The 21,151-nt window shown below is 35.0% G+C and overlaps 2 protein-coding genes across 3 annotated transcripts; both read right to left on the bottom strand.

Moving 5' to 3' along the window:
- On the bottom strand, positions 1-4,495 carry LOC147400006 (tyrosine-protein phosphatase RLPH2-like). The gene is made up of 4 exons (XM_086445595.1): positions 3,918-4,495; positions 1,546-1,613; positions 1,263-1,442; positions 1-425 (listed from the first exon to the last, which is right to left on the bottom strand). The coding sequence occupies exons 1-4, from the start codon at positions 4,465-4,467 to the stop codon at positions 249-251; spliced, it is 975 nt and encodes a 324-aa protein (XP_086301721.1). The 5' UTR covers positions 4,468-4,495; the 3' UTR covers positions 1-248.
- A 3,200-nt stretch (positions 4,496-7,695) lies between these two features.
- Positions 7,696-13,093, bottom strand: LOC147400007 (uncharacterized). Of its 2 annotated transcripts, none has more exons than XM_086445597.1 (4): positions 11,323-13,093; positions 9,851-11,230; positions 8,455-8,569; positions 7,696-8,134 (listed from the first exon to the last, which is right to left on the bottom strand). In XM_086445597.1, the coding sequence occupies exons 1-4, from the start codon at positions 12,034-12,036 to the stop codon at positions 7,908-7,910; spliced, it is 2,436 nt and encodes an 811-aa protein (XP_086301723.1). In that variant the 5' UTR covers positions 12,037-13,093; the 3' UTR covers positions 7,696-7,907. The 2 variants fall into 2 exon arrangements, with proteins under 2 accessions (XP_086301723.1, XP_086301722.1); XM_086445596.1 differs by having other exon boundaries at positions 7,696-8,143; positions 11,323-13,075.
- Positions 13,094-21,151: the final 8,058 nt, after the last annotated feature.

Below are 21,151 nucleotides of genomic sequence, written 5' to 3' on the forward strand. Positions count from 1 at the left end.
TAGAGGGTAATATACTCTTGTTTAGCATTAATAGTATGTTTCCCAAGACAATAAACAAATGGTATGGGGACAGATATTGATATCATTGCACTCGTCAAATGATACAATATGGTTTCCCAATAAAACATATATTTAACTTACAATCTCATCTTCATCTGCAGAAAGCAATGTTATCCATGCCTAACCAAGTTATTTTGATAAGTTCGAAGTACACATATGTACAGATATAATGTAAATGACAGATAAAACTAGAGCTGACCCGTGAGAAAATCAGTGTCACGTACAATCCTCATAGAGGGGAGTATGATGGCAGCCACTGGTTTATTCTCGTATCCACCACCTTCGTCGATAATTAGCCTAAGACCATCAATGTGAAGTTCCCCATGGTGACCGCTAACCATTAGAGTTGGCTTCTCACATAGTTCCTGCAAATGACAAACATAGTGCACCCTAAAAACCATCACAACTCACAAATAAAGCTTGATTTCAGTAGTCCACTGATCAAACATACTCAATTCACACAAATATTTTAGATTTTTTTTACTACATTGAAATTTGGCAACAATAAAGCCTTATTCCAAAGATTTGGGGTTGGCGAATGGAGCTATGGTCCAAGCTCAAAAATGCTATTGACAAGGTTTGAACTCGCAATCTCCTTTATATAAACCAATGTTGCATACATGGTTTTAAAACTTGGTATTTCATCTTGCCCCCCACCAAGTTGAGTCATCTCATTTGGACGAAATAAACCATCTAACTCGGTGTGTGTATTATATATATATATATATGGGGTGGGCATTCAAGGGCCATATACAAAACCAAACATTGTGCCAAACATTTTTCTATGTATGGGTTAGAATTTCGGAATGGGATGATTTTTGGTGAGGTTATCTCCTCACCATAGAGATCATCCTCACAAAAAATCAGTCCATTCTGAAACTGCTAATCCATATATTGAAAAATGTTTGCACAATGTTTTAGTCACAAGATCATATTTTTATTTAGATAATAAATATTTAAATTAATAAAAAATACAAAAACCCGGTTGGCTTGGCTAAGTTTTACAAACTGAGCCGATATTTCAAGATGACCTGCTTATCAAACGAGACAATGTGCAAGCGATTCACATTGAACATCCCACTTGTTCTTGGACAACACATTGCATCATCTTGGACAACATTTGAAACCATAAGTCTCTAAAACGTACCAGACTAGGCTTAGTTCAAACTGAATGACAAATTAAGATAACAATGTGTTGCCACCTTTGGGATTTCACGGACATTTTTCCTTCCACTGAGAGCCTCTACCTTAGGCACCCTAGTATCTCTAGCTTTCAAAAGTTTTAACTGCTCTTCAACCCCTTTTGCCTTCTCTAGACCAGCATGAACAGCTATAAGTTTGCAATGTTTCCTTCCTTCTGGAGTCTCCACGCACACATCATCCTGTGTTTTAACACCCATCACCAATAAAATACACATCTAACTTCAAAATTTCATCCTAAAAACTCACATCAAGATAATAATTCTCATAAAACCATCCTCTCACCTCTTCATGAACCCAAACCAAATCAGCAAGAAATTTCTTGTGCTCATCAGGGACTGCTCTCATCAAATCTATACCAAAAAAATTAGAACAAATTGCCAAAACCGTGAAGTAAAATTGAAAATTTACCAAAACAGCACACTATTTTAATTCCGACAATTCATTTTCGGAAGTAAAATATTTTACCAAAACAGTAAAAAAAAAATGTTTTCCTATTCTATAAAACAGTAAATACTTTCCCTGTCTTAATTTCAGAAAAATAGTTTTAAAAAAGTTTTGTTTGTAAAGAGAGTTGCTATTGGCACCTCAACTTTTACGTATTACACCTCAATTTAAAAAAATAAATAAACAAGGTCAGGGGCGGACCCAGAAAAGTTCATTTGTGGGGGCCAACCTAAGTGTATCAAAATAAAATTAGAAATATTGCAAATAATAATGTATTTTTTTTCTAATATAAGTCGTATCACATTTTTTTTTTTTTTTTATATATCACTAAGCCTGCTTTTAACGAGTTCAGTAACTTAGAGCTGGTGGGATTTGAACTCAGGTCTCTAGTATCATCACTCAATGACTTTACCAACTACGCTAGTTGACACTTGCTCGTATTATATATTCTTACCATAAAAGAAGAACTAAGGTTATATTATATATATAAAAAGGTACTTTATAACCCATTAAACGCTTTACAAAAAATGTCTATCCAAATTTGATATAGAATTTACAAATTCAACTACTATCAAAGCTACATTCGATGCTCTTTAAAGAGACAAGTCGAATGGAAAACTCATAGTTTTGTATGAGTTTGATTTGTTGATTTAAGTTATTTGATCCAAAATGATATTTTAGAAGAATATTTATGAATATAAAGACTTGATTCATATTCATTTACGTAAAGCTATTAAGAAAAGTCGACTCTTAAAGTTGTTTGTCTCTTGACTTTGAATTTAGTCGCTGATCAAATTAAAAAGTGAATGTGAATAAAAAGATGGACTAGTTGATTAAAGATTCAAGACACCGAGTTCAGAAGCTAAGAATTGAATTTGAAGAGGGAGGGAACTTCCAATTTCTTAATTGTAGTCGTAGATTTCTATTTTTTTTTTTAATCTTTTTTTTCAAAGTAATGATTATTTAAAAATTTATATTCAATGTATGTATTTTGGCAAAAAAATCATGCATGTTAGTTTAGAATTTGGATCTATCGATGTTGTATTTATGTTATAGGAGATTTTGTTTGTTGAAACATGCAGTAAAGAGTTTTAATTTTAAAAGGTGTTCTTTAAAATTTCTTTTAAAAAAAAATTTTTAAAAGAAATTTTATTATGATGTCAAGAATGATTTTATTAATTTTGTAAAAGAATTTTAGGGTTTTGACTGATGGGAAAAAAATGACTTTTCAAAAGATATCCTAATTGTATGTTATTGTATGTGTTGGTGTATGGTGTATGAATGCCCAGATTCATTAGATTAGCTTGCGTGATCGCAAGGTATGCTTTATATTCCTAGATTTAGCTCGTGTGATTGCAAGGATGTACTTTATTTTCCTAGATATAGCTCATGTGATTGCAAGTTGGATGTTGTGACGATATGATATTTCACAGAAAGACTGGGTATTCATACTCATACTGAGTGTTACTTTTCAGTTTAATTAATGTTTTGAAAAAAAAATAGTTTCATATCTTAAAAATAAAAAGATATTTAATGTTTTGAAAACAAAAAAGAATAATTATACTTAAATATATTTTAGTGATATATTAAAGGGTTAAAGAATACCTATAAGGGTTAGTGTGTATTTATTAATAAATAAATAAATAAAAATTTGTTTAGATAGTGTGTTTTAATCTTTAATTGGGGTGTAATAAGTAAGAGTTGGGGTGCCAATAGCAGCTCTCTTAATAAAAGAGTGAATTTTTTCTCACTTTATAAAAGAGTGATTTGCACTGCAAATGGTTTGCAAGGAATGATTTACTATTGCTTGGTAACCATTGGGAAATCTCTTGTGAATCTTTTTAATGATTTGTGGTGTTTTTTGTGCCGCAAATCATTTGTTGAAAATTCTTAAGAATTTAGGTGATCCATGCAAATTTTTTGCAATGCAGCGTAACCAAGGACCAGTAAAATTGATTTTAGAAAATTATTTACATTTGCAAATGATTTGCAACATACCAAGCAGGGCCTTAAACGAAAATATTTTAATTCCAAAAACAATGAAGTACCGATTTTGGAATTAAAATGAACATTGTGCCGTTTTGGTAATTTTCTAATTTTCAGCGCATATTTTGGTAAATCACCCAACAAATTAACATTAAAACTTAAAACTTAAAAAAATAAATAAATAAAAACCCCAAACAAGGAAAACAAATTATCAAACACCTTACCTGCAGAACCATGTTCGACTCCATATGATTCAAATGTCGGTCCTGCATCATAAATTGAACCCTTATACTCTGTTCCCTTAGCAGAATTGAATCTATCCTTAATGGATCCAGCCCATCTCCTCCCTTGAAGATGCATCGATTCATACCCACTTCCCTTAAACCACCCTTCTCTCTCCTCATTATGCTCGTATTCCTTCCATGTCTCTGCGAAATCCGACCCATCAGGGGGTTTTGGAAGAACCCCAACAAAGGCAGCGAAGGCGAGATCATGGTTTCCACAGAGAAATATATGGGTTTGGTTTGCGTACTTGGAAGGGAGAGAGATCAAGAAATCGATGACTTTTTGGGTATCCGGGCCTCTATCGCAGTAATCACCCAAGAAGATTATGAGAGCGGATTGAAAGGAAGATGGGTCGATTAGGGTTTCGAGATTGGACCAGAGGTTTTGAAGCTTGGAGAAGTAGCCATGCGTGTCGCCTATACAGCAAACCAATCTCTCGTTTTTGGTGAGTTTTGGTTCTTCGTTTGTTACAGCTCTTCCGTCCCCCATGTGTACAGATACTTATCGAATTGATTGGTTCGATATATAAATAAAGATATATTCTATTAAAACACCAACTTTTACTTACAACACATCACTCTCAATCAGAAATACTAAATATTATAATTTAGGAATTCGTTCATAAAATACCAACGATTTTGCCTTATCATGGTCTCGCTGAGAATTTATCAATGAATCCACTGAAAAAACACATTTTGAGAATTAAAATGAATATTGTGTGGAAATTAGAATTTGGACATAAGTCGTCGAGTTTTGTGGAAAAATCACTTTTAGAAGAGAGTTGATATTGCCAAATCAACTTTGGCTATGTAACCCAGGAGTTGTGCAATTCTTTGGTGATTTATATAAGATTTAGTGTGATTGCAAAAGTTGGTGTGCCAATAGCAATTCTCTTTTACAAATTGTAAAATAATTTGTAAAAAGGGTCTATGATTTGTCTCCCTCATTAATTGTTTTTATTAGTTATGCCTCCCTCCATCTAAACATTCACATTTATCTCCCTTTTCTTTACCTCTCACCAATATTTTTTTCCCCCAAACTAAAGACTCTTTCAAATTATCTCGAAAAGAAAGTAATATTTCACCTAAAAAGAGGATAAATTATTAAATAATTACAAAAGTTTTCAATATTTATGAAATTTTGTTGATATTGACATAATTATCATGTAATGTTGACAAAATATTATCAATTTGTCAACATTACACGAAGACTTTCTCAATATTAACAACATTTCAGAAATGTCAAAAAAAAAAATTTAATTATTTGAGAATTTACCCAAAAATAAAAACAAAATCTTAATTTTTTGATTTTGTGTTTAAATAGTTGGGATTATGTGTTTTCTCGTGAGTCATTCTTTATGACTCATTTGGAGTCTGACTCTTAATTTCTTTTTATACAGTCGATTGGAGTCCATTTAAACCTCTAATTACCTTTCAAACAAAAATATCATCTCCTCCACCTCATGTGGATAAAATGCCCTTAAGAGCTCTTCCCCTTTGCATCTCCATGAAGTGAAAGTAAAGTATTAATATTCAATATACAACCAATCATTAAAATAAATAATAATAACTTTGAATTTTAGTGAATATTTGAGATACGTCTCTATTTTTTCAATTTGCCCAATATTTCATTATAGACTAACAAAAAGATTGAGAAAGACTTGCCTTGCCTTCAAACTCTTAACAAAATAAAAACAAAAATCCATGATTTTTTTCTTCAATAGGGCAGGTTCAGGCAAGGCTAATCGTTTGGAGTTGTTCACCAAAATAGGGGTCCATTTTATGTCCTAATTGAAAAAATATATTTACAAATATAAGTAAACTTAAAATTATAATAAGTTTTAGTTATCCATTATTAGAATATTGTAAATCTATTTAAATATAATTTATATAATAAAACATAACTCAATTAAAATAATTGAGTGTGACACAAACCTCCAATCAACTGTAGTGTTGTGGGAGACAAATTCAACGAGGACAAACCTCCTATCATCTGTAATTGTGTGGGTTAAACCTCTCATCAAAGTTATAGTTATCCAATTTTACCCCCTTAACCTGAAAGATGATATCACATCCTCTAACTTTATTATATTTTCTCTTTTATTCTTTTAATCAACTTTATTATTTTTCATCTCATATCCATTTAATCTTAATTTTTTTTAATAATACCCCTTCCATCAAACTACAGTTTATTGAAAACCACTTAATTTTATTTATTCTTTACTTCTCCTAACTTTATTATATTTTCTCTTCTACTCCTTTCAATATATTTTGTTATTTTTCACCTTTTACCCCTTTAATCTCCATTTTTTTTATAATAATACATCTCCAACTTTATTTTTTTCTCTTTTACCCCTTTAAATCAAGAGAAGATGCATGTGCCATAGGCACGGGTGAACTCTAGTGTATTTATATAATATAAGACCAACTTTGTTACAATTGTGTAAGGGATAAACATCTCATCCTCTCTAGTTTTGTGTGAGGGCAAGCATCCCACCAAAATAAAAATTTATAAGACCCATTTTATTTTCTTTACTCTTCACCTCCTTTAATTTTACTATATTTTCTCTTTTTAACCCCTGTAATCTATTTTATTAATTTTTGTCTTTTATCCCTTAATCTCAAAATGTTTAATAATCCCCCCCACCTTATTTGTTTCACTTATACCTCCTTAATCCCAAAAAAATGCTCTTGACTCACTCTAATTATACTATATTTATTCTTTTACCTCATTTTATTATTTTTCATTTTCTACCCCACTTAATTTCAAAAAGTTTTAATAACACCTTCCAACTTCATTTTTGTCCCCTTTAACTCTAAAGAGGATGCCAGGGTCATGCCATAAGTGAATCTAGTATATATTTATAAGATGTAAAACAGTCGACCCTACCTTTGCAAGCTTAAGACAAAAAGACTAAGGCCCTAACCCTTCTTTTTTTAGGTGACTAGCCAGTGGCTCAATTGACAACCCTAGTCTTGAACGTTGGGTCTTTGTCATAAAATCGTCACATATCTATGGTTAAATACAGAATATTACAATTTAAGATAATTTTATAATTTTAGGAAAACATGTCCTATTATCTTTTAGATCATTATTTTAAAGAATAAAACTAAATCTAGTTTAAATTCATAAAGATATAAAACTACTTAATTTCAATCCACAACATCAACTCGCAAACCACCACTTCAAAATATTATTAGTACGCATGTATAAATTGATTTTATATAAAATTAGTACCATTTGAAAACCCAAAGATTTTTTCCATCAATATCCAGCTCAACCTATATGTTTATATATGTGTGATATTGTAGAAAAGCAATATAACTGTGGGTAAATTCCCAAATAATTACAAAGATTTTCGATATTTCCGAAATGTTGCTAATGTTGACAATTTAATAACATTTTGTCAACATTACACGATTGTTGTGTCAACACATATAACATTTACAGTATTTTTGAAAACTTCAATAATTATTTGAGAATTTATCCTATAGTTATTTATTTATTTATTTTAGTGCACCATTTTCATTTTCATTAATTCTTCGCATATGAACTAGAAATCAAAACAAACCCTCAAGCTGCAACTGTTCCGCACGCTTTTCAAGCAAAGAACACTGAAAAACATCAAACAGTAGGGCCAAAAAATTGATGTCCATGCATCTGTAATTCAAATAGAAATCATTCTTTCATTCATCGAACACAAGTAACAAGTAACGATAGCTTTCAATTCTTTGTATGTTTCCTTGCACAATTGTCAAAATGTCAGTTTTTACAAATTTGTAGTCATAATATTACAAAAATCTACAGTATATATCATTTGTACAAACTTACATGAACTTCAAAAGAACTTTTTCAGGGTAGTCAGCAAAAAATGCTAAAAAAAGAAACAGAACCCCTTTCAAAATTCTCCAAACTGCTGCTCTTGGTTTTTAACTGAGAATGAAGGGACCAAAATGTTCAGGAGTCTCCGCTAATTGGGATGCTTCGGCAATCTTCAGTGCCATGGTGGCCTTGTAAGTTGCCAAGTCAGCAGTACCCATTAGTCTCTGAGCTCTTTTGCGCTTGAGTATCGCTAACTCCATGGATATATCTGCAGATCTTCTGGCTTCCTCAATTCTGTGAGGTGAAAGCATGGCATCCTGTACTTGCTCCTCCACTGCCAAGGCTGTAAAATCAGTTGAAGATGAATTCTCAAATCAATACATGTTTCCAATTAAGGGATAACAATTGTAAAATTTTATTTATCATCTCAGAATCCAAGTAGGATGTAGTTCTAAAAATCAGAAACTTATTAATTCTTCAAAAAAATTAGTACTTTTATGAGTCTAAATCTGATTTAACGAAGCACTGCTCTTCAAAATATTACAATTGTAAAATTTAGTTCTAAAAAATAGTGGGATATGGAAGGAACACACAGAGAAAGGTCAAAGGGATTATATGATACATGAATATGAATGCAAGAAAAGGAAGGCATACCTTTCATGGAACTTCGTTGTTTGCCTCTTTTGGATTGGCTTGTCTGCTTCTTGAACGATTTTTTCTCACAGGAAACGGGCTCTTGGACAAATTTAGATGTTCTCCATCGTGGACACTGTAAAAGAATGATGTTTGCATTATTCATAAAGTAATATATGTCGTAACAAAACTGAGACCACAAGGTTTCTCAAATCAGATGCTGTGTTTCAGAACCATAACAAAAGCATACAAGGCCATTAAAACATCAACCTAATGATTTGAGATTCTATTAATCTACTTTTTCTTCCCTGGATACAGGTTTTATTACACCCTTTTCTTGTGAGCATGCTAATAATGCTTATTGCTGAAATCTGCATCCTTTTTTAGTGTAGTTTGATTGGTGTGACCTAAAAACCCGCTATTTCATAATTTAATCTGCATTTCATGATTTATTTATTTATTTATATTTTTTTTTTATGGGTAAGCTGGACTTGAACCCGTGACCTCAAAAGTTGCTTAGCAAAGTGTTCTTTTTTTTGACAAGTAATTCAGACAGCTTCATTCACAACCCCAACCCTAACTAGAATAGCTTTGTAGCAAACCCAGTAAGTAATATTTATAGAAGAGACTTAAGTATTCCAGCAAAAATTTTGCGCTTGCATTGAACATGTCACTTAATGCAGACTGGTGGCCCCCTACAATCCTCACCAACTTAAAAGTTAACTTCAGAGTGTGTGAACATAAATGAATCAACAAGACCATGTGAAGAAATTTCTTGTTCAGAATAATCAACACAACTATGTTATCTCAAAATTTTCACCTTTACTACTACAAGCTGTTTACTTCAGCTACCGTTATAAACAACAAGCTTGCTGTTTCCACAAAATCTGCTCCGTTAAGCCATGTGAAAGCTCATTCATGATCATTTCCATCCACTAAACTATCTAATGCACCAAATGTGAAAAAATCTAGATTATACTCAATTAAATTATGACCAATAGAACAGGAAAAAAAATTCTCCAATGCCGATGACATTCTCCAAAGTCTGAAAAATTGACTCTAAATCGTAGACAACAGATACACCAATAGAAAATTCAGTCAGGGAAATAACAAGAAAATAAAAGACAGAACCAAGTAAAAAAAAAAATTGAGATACCTGTATAAGTGAGAGAATGAAAGATGAGTAGATATTTTTTACTGAGATAAAAACGAAAGATTGCGAAATTTCTTACAGGGGAACTAAGATCTACAAAAAATTGGAAACAATCATTATTTTGAAGATCACATTCACAGAACCAACATAACAGAACAGAGGCAAACTTCCCAATAGCAGAATCTTGAAACCACAAGAACATACCGGAAGAAATTAAGAACATTGTAAATATGAAGCACAAATTAAACAGCGCAGCAGTTTTACCTGAAAAACCCTAAGCAAGGGCACCCGCTGCTGCTTCCTTTTTCTAAGCCAGTATTGATAGACAGCATCAAATATTTCCCTGCTCCCCGGATCAGAACAGATACTAGAAACTTTATTCTCGTCAAATACATCATCTGGCCTATAATAGGCAACCTTTTCCAATTCATCAATCATTTCCTCAAATTTCTCTGCTGAAAGCTTGAGGTCACAGACACCATTATTTAGTTTTTCCAGCCATTCTTCATCAGTCATATCTAAGTCATAATTGGCAGTTTTCCGTGCTAAAGCTCTTGCCACTTCATCATCATTCACAGTGATGTAAACATTCGGACGTATAAAGGAAGCACATCTTCCATCCCCATAGTCAACTACTTCCTGCACCCCTGGCACAGGGATTGTCCTTGCAGAGGCAGCCTTCACATTTCTTTCTACACATTCCTTATGAAGCTCCTTAAAGAGTAACCAATCTCTTTTATTTGAAAACTCTAACTTCCAACCGTTTTCTCCCTTCCATATCATGGCATGGGTGAATCGATTGGACGCGTTGGGCCTCATCTCGTGTTCTGCTTTATGCATGTATTTGGGCAACCCATGTCTCTTCACCACTATGTACCAATCATTTGAAGCTAAGCACTCAAATGTTACCTTGGCTCCTTCCTCCCTATAGCATCTATCGGATTCAATAACCAAGATATTTGCATCACAACACATTGAATCCATGTTCTGTTTCACTTCAACTAATGTAGATTTCAGTTCCTTGACATTGTTATTCCCCATCTTGTGATTAGAACCCAAGGTTGATAAAGAAGTGTAACCATGCCCAACTCCAAACAAATTGGCACCAACTGCACCACGCATTTTGTAATGGGTACGGTCGATTTTGATGCGAGTATTCATATTGGAATGTAAAATTCCATGGTACAATCCCATTGACGATGGGTTTCTCCTTCTAGTCATATTCATGGAACTCCTTGCCCTCTTATGAATTTTCCAGGAATTCGCACGATGTCTAGTGGATACACTTCTCCCAGCTAAGCTCGTATCTTCCAGAAAATAATTCACTTTTCTCTTCTTCACTGAAGAACTTGTAGAGCCCATAGAACCCATTGCATCCCTTCCTGAGAAACCCGACTCGGTAGGAATGTAAGAAAGACATTTTTTACTACCAACAATTCCGTGGGCTTTCGTGAACAGCTCCATCAGATATTTAACAAGTATATCGGGCAGATATAGGGATCGAAAAAGGATACTGAAATGCAAATTCATAAACGAGAGAGGAATCATGGAGAATTCCAAGGAAAATATGGGTACAAACTGTCGACACCTGAAAATTCGGCAAATTCCAGATGACAAGAAATCTTTTTTCCTGCAAGAAAGATCCTAAAGAGCAAGAAACAAGTAAGAACGAGGAACAAAAACAACCAAAGAAATGAAACCCAAACCAAAAAATACAATTTTACCTAGCTACTTACAGGCAAAAAATGGACTCCATGCTTAGAGAAAACTTGGGCGATTGGCTCAGAACACGTAAATGCAGTTAGACCCGACAATCTTATTCTGGAACTCCTCATGAAGTTTAGAACAGAAACCAGGAAACGAGTAAACTGAAGAATACTATCGCAAGAAGATTCAACAACAACATCAAGTTTAGCTCTTCGAACTTCTGAATCTGGATTTTCCAATCTGTTTGAAAATTCAGCTAAAGAATGCTCTAAAGATCTCTTTCTTTGATGTTTGCGGACAAATGGAATCCCATACATCCGATCTTCCAGACCCAAATGCCCATCTTTCGACTTAGAATTAGAATCAAATTTGTTCCAAGACAATCTCCGACGCTTACGAAGATAATAAATCCCATGCATCTTGTCTTCGATGTCATCAGTCCCACAATTGTTCTTCGCCGATTCCTGCAATGGATGTTTTACATTGGAATTTGATTCATCGATGCCCTGCTCTGGAATAACATTATCCCAACTGTTACTCTCGTAGCAAGGAACATCAGCCGCATCACCATTTTCAATTCTAAGAAGCCACTCCTCATCCCCATCATCTCTGGTTGGCTTTCCCTTACCTGACTCAATTGAAAACCGCTTCCCAGATCGCAAAACTCTTGCATCATCGGCATCTTTTACGACAGATTTTGGCACAAAAACCCTAGTAGATCGTCTCATACTTCCGGAAGGCATGGGCGTAATCTTCTGAATCTGAATCGCTGAGATTCCAAACGACTTTCGACGATTTAAATACTTAAAAACGCATAATCTTCAACATTTAATTTTTATAAAAAAAAAAATCGATTCAAGAACCTTCCTTGATCAAGAGTTCAAGTAAGTCGGCCATTAAAGCTCTGCAAAACTCTCATCTCTCAAAAACAGAAAGAATTTCAAACGAAACAGAACAAGAAGTGCTCATCGACGAATAACTTTATCTTAAAAAAATCTCCACAAAACCAAAACCTAGATCAGTTCTTAGTTCTTCCTCCTCACTTCCTCTACTGGCGAACCAGAAAAAAAAAACTAAAAAAAAAAAAAAACAAAATCGATAAGCTTCGATGTTTCAAAGTTTCTTCCTTCTTTGCCGTAATCTCTGAAAATCTTTTTAAAAAACCTAAAAAGAGAGAAGATGAGCAGTCATGGAGATTCAAATATTTCTTGTTGCAGAAGAGATAGAAAGAGAGAGGGATGGAGGCGCAAAACTAAGGAACTCTTTAGGGTTTTATGAAAAACTCGAGGAGTGAAACTAGCTGACTCATGACAACCATACGATGTGGATTGGACGGACAGGATTTTCCAATGGCAGAAAACAATCGATACCTTCGAGAGGAGATTTTATCTTAATTGGATTTTATTTTTAGTATTAAATGACAAAACTACCCTTGCCTAAGGGTAGAAACAGTGCCTATAGACAAGGGAATTCTAATTGGAAAATCTGGGTTACATGTAAATTCGATTGGAAGAAATTTGTGTGATTTATAATTACCCCTCTACAGTTTCGTTAATATTTGACATACCTCCCTACAATTTTAAATTGACGACGTGTGAATCTGATTTCTTTATAATTAATAAATTAACTAAAATACCCTCAATTCTTTACCTTTATCCAAAACGTAACGCCCCTTGATCTCAGTCCTCTCTTTTAAATTAATATAAAATAACCTAAATACCCTCATCTTCTACCTATTACATATAAACATATATATGTGGAGAATTTTAATTATTTTTCTAATTTTTTGAATTTATGATTTTTATGAGAATTACTCTTCTAATTAAAGGAAGATTATTCTTACGAGTCTCCTATCATTTATAGTTATTTAGGAATTATTATACAAAATTTATAATTTTTATATAATTAATCAAGTTCTAAAGAGGTCAACGATAATGACTCACCTGTTAAGAAAGTCAACTCTAGTTAACATATCTTTAAACCTAAAATCTTAATATCGAAGAAGAAGGCAAAAGTATTTTAATCAAAAAATTTAAAAATGATCGATTTTGATAGAAAAGAAAAATTATTTTTTGCTGCATGTTGATGGATGAGGGTATTAAAGTCATTTTGACTAATTTATTAGAGTAGTCCACTGACTCCACTCCAGTATGCTGAGGTCAAGGAGTGTGTTATTAGTTTGAAAATAATAGGGCATATAAAATATTTGTTAAAACATAGATGAGGGGGGTCTTTCTAAATCACCCAAAAACTTATAACACAATTTTGCTTTGGACACGTTTGAGGTCGTGGGTTCAATCTCATGATGGGTATAGATTTATTCTGACGAGTTGAAATCTGCCAAGTTTCATGAGTTTGGTAAAGAGTCATGATATCGGACTCCCCCACGTGGTATACTGAAAATACTCCCCTAACATGGGGTGTGTCAAAACCACAAAATTTATGCCTCGAGATACTCAACTTGGCATCTTCATAAATCTATAAAGATGTGAATCCCGATAAAATAAAATCTATAGTTCTGGAATACCCTACGTCAGGTGAGTGTTTTTAATATACCACGTGGTGGTGTCAGATTATCATTAGTCTTTGATAAATTGTTTAAAAAATATTTTTTGCAATTTTTTATTCGACAAAATCTTAACAGTGTGTTTGGTTCGATTGAAGTTGACTTTAAAACATACCTACCACATTATCGATAGAATAAGAGTCGACCTAGAATGACACAGCATCCCTACGCCCCTTCATGACAAAACCGTTGATCATTTGCCTCCGGCTACTCAAGAAAAGATTTATGATTATGCACATCCCGAGACAAATGACTTAACGGTTCTAACGAAACGTGTGCCAAAGAGAGCCATTAATAACGTTGAAGTAACCTCAAGATTGTACCTCATATCGCACATCCTATGTAAGAGTGTATAGAAATCATAAATGTTTTTCTTGAGATACAAGTGAAAAAGCATCATGATTTCTATCCACTTTCACATCAGATCTTAATGAAAAGTATCTATGGTTACTGTGGAGGTCATTTTTGTGATTGACCTCGAGATTTAATGTTTAGCCAGATCATTCACCTATAAATCATATAAATAATAGAAAAAGAGAAAGAACACGAAGGTATTTTTTACGTAGTTCGACAAACGTGCCTACTCCACAGGCTTGATGAGCCATTTCACTATAGATCTCTAGTTACATAGTCTCCTCTTTTTTTTTCTCTCCCCCCATATTTTCTCCTCCTCCCCTCTTTTCCTCTCCTTTACAATAACTTCCCACCCTTTAAATAGAGAAACTCTAATTAGAGTCTTAACCCTAATTAATTACAAATTACCACATTGTCCCTTATCTAAAATATCAATTACATAAAAAGGTGAATAATTCTTTTAAATATGGAATATTCCCTAATAAGATAGAATTCTCTTTATATGATGTCATGTATCCACCCCGAGATGCGTATTGATGGTGCGAATGGACAGACGATTTTAGCTCTCCACACAACCCCCTCTCGAAAGTGGAGATTGACACATCAAGATCCGCCTTCGAGAAATACTTCTGACTTGATTAAGTACCGTCGAAATAGTATGATTCCTGATCTCCCGAAACTATTTTTTTGCAAACTGGATATCCAACTCGATTGAACTTCCATAATAAATAAATGCTTCAATAATACCACAAGCTGGCCTTGATTTCCATAATGAGTCAAAACTTTGGCAAGTGATAAAAAAATCAATCAAAATCTCAGATCGGGCTTGGATCTCAAAATGATCTAAGACTTTGATAAATAACCATAGAATCGACCGAAATCTCAGATCGAGCTTGAATCCCAGAATGATCCAAGACTTTAATAAATAACCATAGAATCGACCGAAATCCCAGATCGAGCTTGGATCCCAGAATGATCCAAGACTTTGATAAATAACCATAGAACCGACCGAAATCCCAAATCGGACTTGGATCCCAGAATGATCCAAGACTTTGATAAATAATCATAGAACCGACCGAAATCCCAAATCGGGCTTGGATCTCAAAATGATCCAAAACTTTGATAAATAAGAGAAGAATCGACCATATTAGATTTCGCATATTTCACCTCATAGAGTGATGCTCGGGTCCTCACGCGTCCATGAGGAACCGACCTTATTAAAGTTTCGTGCCACTCACCTGATAGAGTGACACACGGGTCCACAGAGGGAACCGACCTTATTAGAGTTTCGTGCCACCCACCTGATAGAGTGACACACGGGTCCACATAGGGAACCAACCTTCTTAGTGTTTCTTGTCACTCACCTGATAGAGTGACACACGGGTCCTCAGAAGGAACCGACCTTTTTAGAAACCGACCTTCTCGCCTTATAAAAATTTGCTGAATCGACCTGAAAAGCTTGAACAAACAGAGATCACAAAGTTCATGGAATATAATCATTTTATCTCAGTGGGTTAAAATTATAGGCTGAACCTCCCACCTCAACGGAGTCCCAAACTCAATCAAATTAGGTACGAAGTTAGCCCCCAGACTACTTTTAAATCGAGTTTCCTTAAGTAACAAATCGGGTCACGTGGGACCCTTACTGTGAGCTCGAACTAAGCCCTCAAACATACAACAATGAATTATAAATTAAACTACTTAATTCAGGATAATTTGTAGACTCGACCGAATTAGCTATAGAATTAACTCCCAAAATTTTCTGTCAATCCGACCTTCTAATAATAATTTGGCTCGGCATAAATAAGTCCCCAAATACAGTAATTAACCAAATTTCCTAATGAATTGGACTTAAACTAAGCCCCCAAATATTAGCCCCCACACTAATTTCATGATGAGTTAACTCGTGTAACAAACTGCGTCACGTGGCACTATTGTTTATCTCCTAACCTTATTTGTAGAGTCGACCCAACTAACATATTGGACCGGCATGACTAAGCCCCCGGGTGACTTAACTGGCTCGACAAAATTTTGGTGAGTCAATTTCTTATTGAACTAATATTTTCCCTCTTAGCACGTTGGACTCGTTTAAACTCCTAACATTTTTATTCGCTTCTAATGATGTAGAGGACATAAATCAAGTTTATCTTGTTATTCCTATCTAGTATATCTTTATGTTACTTTATTAAAATTACTAAAGCCCATGTGCACATGACACACCGCACTAGTAAATTACTTATACCCTTTACCTTTTAAATGTATTAATGCACATCAAATATTTATGCGCATGCTTTATACTCTATTCCACCTCTTATCTTTTAGTCATTATACAACTATATGTGCTTGAGAGGGTCAGATACATCAAGAGTGATGTACAGGCACACACCCAACTAACTTTTTGGGTTTGTTCCTTAAGGAATAAGGCACGTACAATTGGGTAAGTTTAAGACATACCTGGGCATTACGGTTTAACTCTTGTTTGTATCAAAGAGACCCTGAGTTTATCCTTGCCCAAATTAGTAGTGACGAGGTACATTCCGACCCACGTTATTCTGAAGGTATCCCTATCGCAACTCTTTGATGTAGGGACGAGTCTATGAGACTTTTTGTCGAACATCTGATGTGTAAGAATCATAGATTTTCATTACTGCTACATATGGGAAGAAGCACTCATAGAAACACACATACAGACGATCTCGTTCACAATTCCATTCAAATACTTAGTCATTGATCTCTGGCTCTGGCTGCTATGGAGATAGGTGCACCCTTCTATTTTCAATTTCGTAACTTTTGCTATGGGGAGATGTCCTTCCAAGCTCTTTCCTTCTGTTTTTTGGAACAAAAGCCTCTCTCTTCTCCCTTTGGCTTTCTTAGACGACAGCACTCCATCCATTCCCCTATATCCGAGCCTCCCAAATAATGTAAAACGATGGACCACCATCTCAACTATGTTTTCCCTCTTTCAAACCCTCTTTCGCAATCCAGAAAAACCAAAGAAACTAGAACCCAATCGAACTCACACTCACCTCTGATCCACGACCTTCAATTAATTTCTTCTGCACGTTCACCATACCTTGCACACTCGTTGTGGCCCAACATTGGTCGTAGATCTGAGTTGTGCGGACTGAAACATCGACGTAGACCACTCCTGCGATGGGTTTTTAATCAAGCCCTTGGCTATTCGCGTGCGTGATGGCATGTGATCCGATTGAAATAAATATGGATTATTCCATCAACGATTTTCCTTGTTTTCACCATGTGTGCGTCGTGTCCCTTGTCCGTTCTCACGGACGACATCAATTGTGGAGGTCATTTTGTGATTGACCTTGAGATTTAATGTTTAGTCAGATCATTCACCTATAGATCATATAAATAATATAAAAAATAAAGAAAAAGAGAAAGGACACAAAGGGATTTTTTACGTGGCTCGGCAAACGTGCCTACTCTACGGGTTCGAGGAGTCATTTCACTATAGATCTCCAGTTACATAGTTTCCTCTCTCTTTTTCTCTCCCCCCATATTTTCTCTTCTTCCCCTCTTTTTCTCTCATTTACAATAGCTTCACACCCTTTAAATAGAGAAACCATAATTAGAGTCTTAACCCTAATTAATTGTAAATTACCACTGTGGACACGGGATTTCGAATGTTTTTCAAACCTCCCTCCACTTTGGGGTGTTTTGGAGTCGCCACCATTCAAATTGGTAAAGGGGTGTGAATGGTCACCCGGATTTGTATTTTTTGAAAACTCATGTCATTTTGCCATTTTTTGTTGACTCTCGTAAGATAAGGTGTATGGTCCAACCTTTGATTCGAAGGTAAGGGGGTCCATTTATGGAGTAGGGAAGGTGTTAGGCACCCTACTCCATCCACGTAATGTGGTAACCTCGGATTCGGTCATTTTTGAAATAAAAAGAAAATGAAAATGAAAAAAAGGAAAGAAAATCGATATGTGCCCTCAAATATGAGGGACTTTCAATGTTGGATTCAATCATTAAGGGCACCCTTATATTGAAGGGGCCCTTTTGTGATTTAACCCATAGTGGTGTGTGCGAATGTGTGGGAAAGGGGAAAGTAGAAGAGGGGATGTGGAGGGGGTGTTCCTTTGGTTGAACCCACCTTGTCCTCGAGTTGATCTTCAAATGTGCTTCCCTTGAGTTGACTTGGACTTGCTTGAAGTTATGGAAGATTGAGTTGAGTTGAGAGTGAGATGTTGAGAGTAGAGTGTTGAGATGAGATGAGAGAGGGTTGAGTGTAGTGAAGAGAGTAAAGTAGAGAGTTGTAGTGTTTTGCGGATTTTTATAAAAATTTCATTAGTTAGTGTAGGAAGAGAATGAAGGGGTTTTTATAGAAGTTGGGATGTATTTTAGGGGTATAATAGGGTGAAGGATGAGAATAGTGGATAATGGCATGGGTTTGAGAGAAGAAGGGTATGAAATTTGAGGGAGAAATAGGGGTAGTTTTGTAATGAGGGAAATGGGTTGTGTTTTAACCCAAATGGTTTGGATCTTACCCAAATCCATTTGGGTAGAGTGTTTGGTGGGGTGAGATGAGTGATGGTTGATGGGAGGAGTGGTGGTGTAAGGGAGTGGTTTGGAGAAGGAGTGTTGAGATGGTTGAAGAAGTATGGTGTTTGATTTGGAGAGATGAGTGGTGATTAGTTTGATTTTGAGAGGATTGAAGGGATGATGACATGTGGCAAATGGAGAGATGGAGAGATTGGTTGATTGGTGATGGTGGTTAGATGATTAGAGAGAAGAGTATGGGAGGTATGGGTTGAGGTGATTTTATGGGAGTGTTTTAAGGGAAAGTGATGGATAGATATGAGTTGTGATGTGGGTGGTTAAAGAATGAGGGATAGGTTAGGGTGTATAGGGTATGGGTTGAGTTGTGGGTTGTTGATAATGAGAGGATGGGGAATAGGTTAGGTTAGGGTAGGGTTATGGGTTGAGTTGATTAGATGAGGGAGGTGGAATATGTTAGGGTAGGGTTATGGGTTGAGTTGATTAGATGAGGGAGGTGGAAGGAGATGATGACATGTGTCATCTCTTGGTGATTGGTTTGATGAGATTGATAGGTTGGGTTTGGGTATTGAATTAGTGATTGGTTTGATGTGATGATGATGGGTTAGATTGAGTTTGGGTAGTGGATTGGGCTTTGGGCTTTAGTAATGGATTGGGTAGGGTTGTGGACTTAGATAATGGATTGGGTAGGGTTGTGGGCTTGGATAGAATAGTGTTGAGTTGGGTTTATGTTGAATTGGACTTGAGTTGGATGGATTTTGAGAGTGGTGAGGTGTGCGGGTCCATGGGCCACGTGAATGGCCTCGAACATTTATTAATTGAAACGTATTGGATTTCGTGTAGGTTTGGACTTCAGGGCCCATTCCAATTTTCGATTTTTGGGGGCATCTTACGTCGAGGGCCCGCTCAAATTCGGGTGTCTACAACCACATTGTCCCTTATCTAAAATATCAATTACATAAAAAGGAGAATAACCTTTTTAAATATGAAATATTCCGTAATAAGATAGAATTCTCTTTATATGATGCCACGTGTCTACCCCGAAATGTGCATTGATGGTACGAATGGACGATCTGGATATGAGACGATTTTAGCCCTCCACAGTTACTATACACTCTAATGTCATGATGTGCGATATAAGATACAGTCTTGAGGTCACTCCAACATGACTGTTCTAATAATGAGCATATAATAAAAATTTGAGACTTTATATTTTATTTTTTTGTTAATCATAATTGTAGGTAAAAAATTGCCTTACACCCGGCTTTGAATCTAGAAAAAAAAGTCTCAAATGTGAGAGAGTTTCCTAAATTAAGATTATCTAACCATCAAATTTATATATAAAAAAATAGATAAGTTAATGGATGAGTCAAAGTCTTTTACTTATATGATGTATCTTATATTTATAGATCAGGAGAATCTTATTGTTCTTTGATAACTTCCTTCTAAAAATCCTCTAATTAATCTTCATCCGTAGGAAATTAGAATCTTTCTATCTTTATCATCTTGATGTTGTTTACAATTTCATTTCTGCCTGCTTTAGTAAATTTCTAATTTGATATAAGAATAAAATAATACTTAGAATCTTAATCATGAGTAGGATTATTTGTTAGGATTTGCACGTAATCTTATACTATTTTTGTTATCTTTCCTTAAGTATAAGTAGGGGTGTCAATTGAGCCCATTGGCCTGCCTGCCAAAACAAGGGTTAGGGCCTTCGTATTGAGCCTGAAAAGATAAGACTGCATTCAATAATTTACAGTCCGGATTTGTCGGGTTGGGCTAGGACTTACTGATGCCCAACCCTAATCCGCTATTATATATTTTAGAAGCATTCATAAAATATTAATTTCATAAATATTTTTCTAATAAAGATAAAATATGTTGTATAATTAGAATTTAGCTCTCATCTCTTACTTCAATTATATGTTAATAAGATATTAATTGTAAAAAAATGCAAATTTTTCATTAAAAAAAATGAAATTCTATACATTTTATTAGGACTGAACCTGGTCCGAATCAAGCCCAAGACCATTACGGTTGGGCTAGGGCTTAATTGACTTAGGCCTGATAAGGGTATAGGGAGAGCCCCATATCTTTAGGGTCAAATTAGGGCTTAATGAAGCCCGGCCCAAACCCGCCCATTGACAATCCAAGTATAAGGATCACTCGAGTGTGTTTGGCTGGGTGGTCTAACATTGCCATGTGTCACTTTAGTTGAGTTATATCATGGACTCGAGGGAGTTGACACTGCGAGTTTCCATTGGAACCACTCATCCATCAAGTACACTTTTTTAATCTTTAAGATAATTACACTTGTTTATCTAACTCACATTTTTCATGTGTTAGTTGTCATTAGGGGTGCAACTCGATTTGGTTTGATTTGGTTTGGTTTGTGGCTAAATTGAAATCGAACC

This window comes from Akebia trifoliata, chromosome 6 (genome assembly GCF_017979445.1).
Source record: "Akebia trifoliata isolate Shusen 1 chromosome 6, ASM1797944v1, whole genome shotgun sequence".
Classification (NCBI taxonomy): Eukaryota; Viridiplantae; Streptophyta; class Magnoliopsida; order Ranunculales; family Lardizabalaceae; genus Akebia; species Akebia trifoliata.

What these genes read in the sequence shown, in the direction of transcription:
- LOC147400006 (XM_086445595.1), bottom strand. Translation starts at nt 4,467, where the DNA reads ATGGGGGACGGAAGAGCTGTAACAAACGAAGAACCAAAACTCACCAAA. An exon ending in TGGTTTGGGTTCATGAAGAG is followed by an intron (nt 1,443 to 1,545) that starts GTGAGAGGATGG and finishes GTTAAAACACAG; the next exon opens with GATGATGTGTGCGTGGAGAC. An exon ending in ATGTCCGTGAAATCCCAAAG is followed by an intron (nt 426 to 1,262) that starts GTGGCAACACAT and finishes TGTCATTTGCAG; the next exon opens with GAACTATGTGAGAAGCCAAC.
- LOC147400007 (XM_086445596.1), bottom strand. Translation starts at nt 12,036, where the DNA reads ATGCCTTCCGGAAGTATGAGACGATCTACTAGGGTTTTTGTGCCAAAA. An exon ending in CCTTGCTTAGGGTTTTTCAG is followed by an intron (nt 8,570 to 9,850) that starts GTAAAACTGCTG and finishes ATTCTTTTACAG; the next exon opens with TGTCCACGATGGAGAACATC. An exon ending in ACAACGAAGTTCCATGAAAG is followed by an intron (nt 8,144 to 8,454) that starts GTATGCCTTCCT and finishes CTGATTTTACAG; the next exon opens with CCTTGGCAGTGGAGGAGCAA.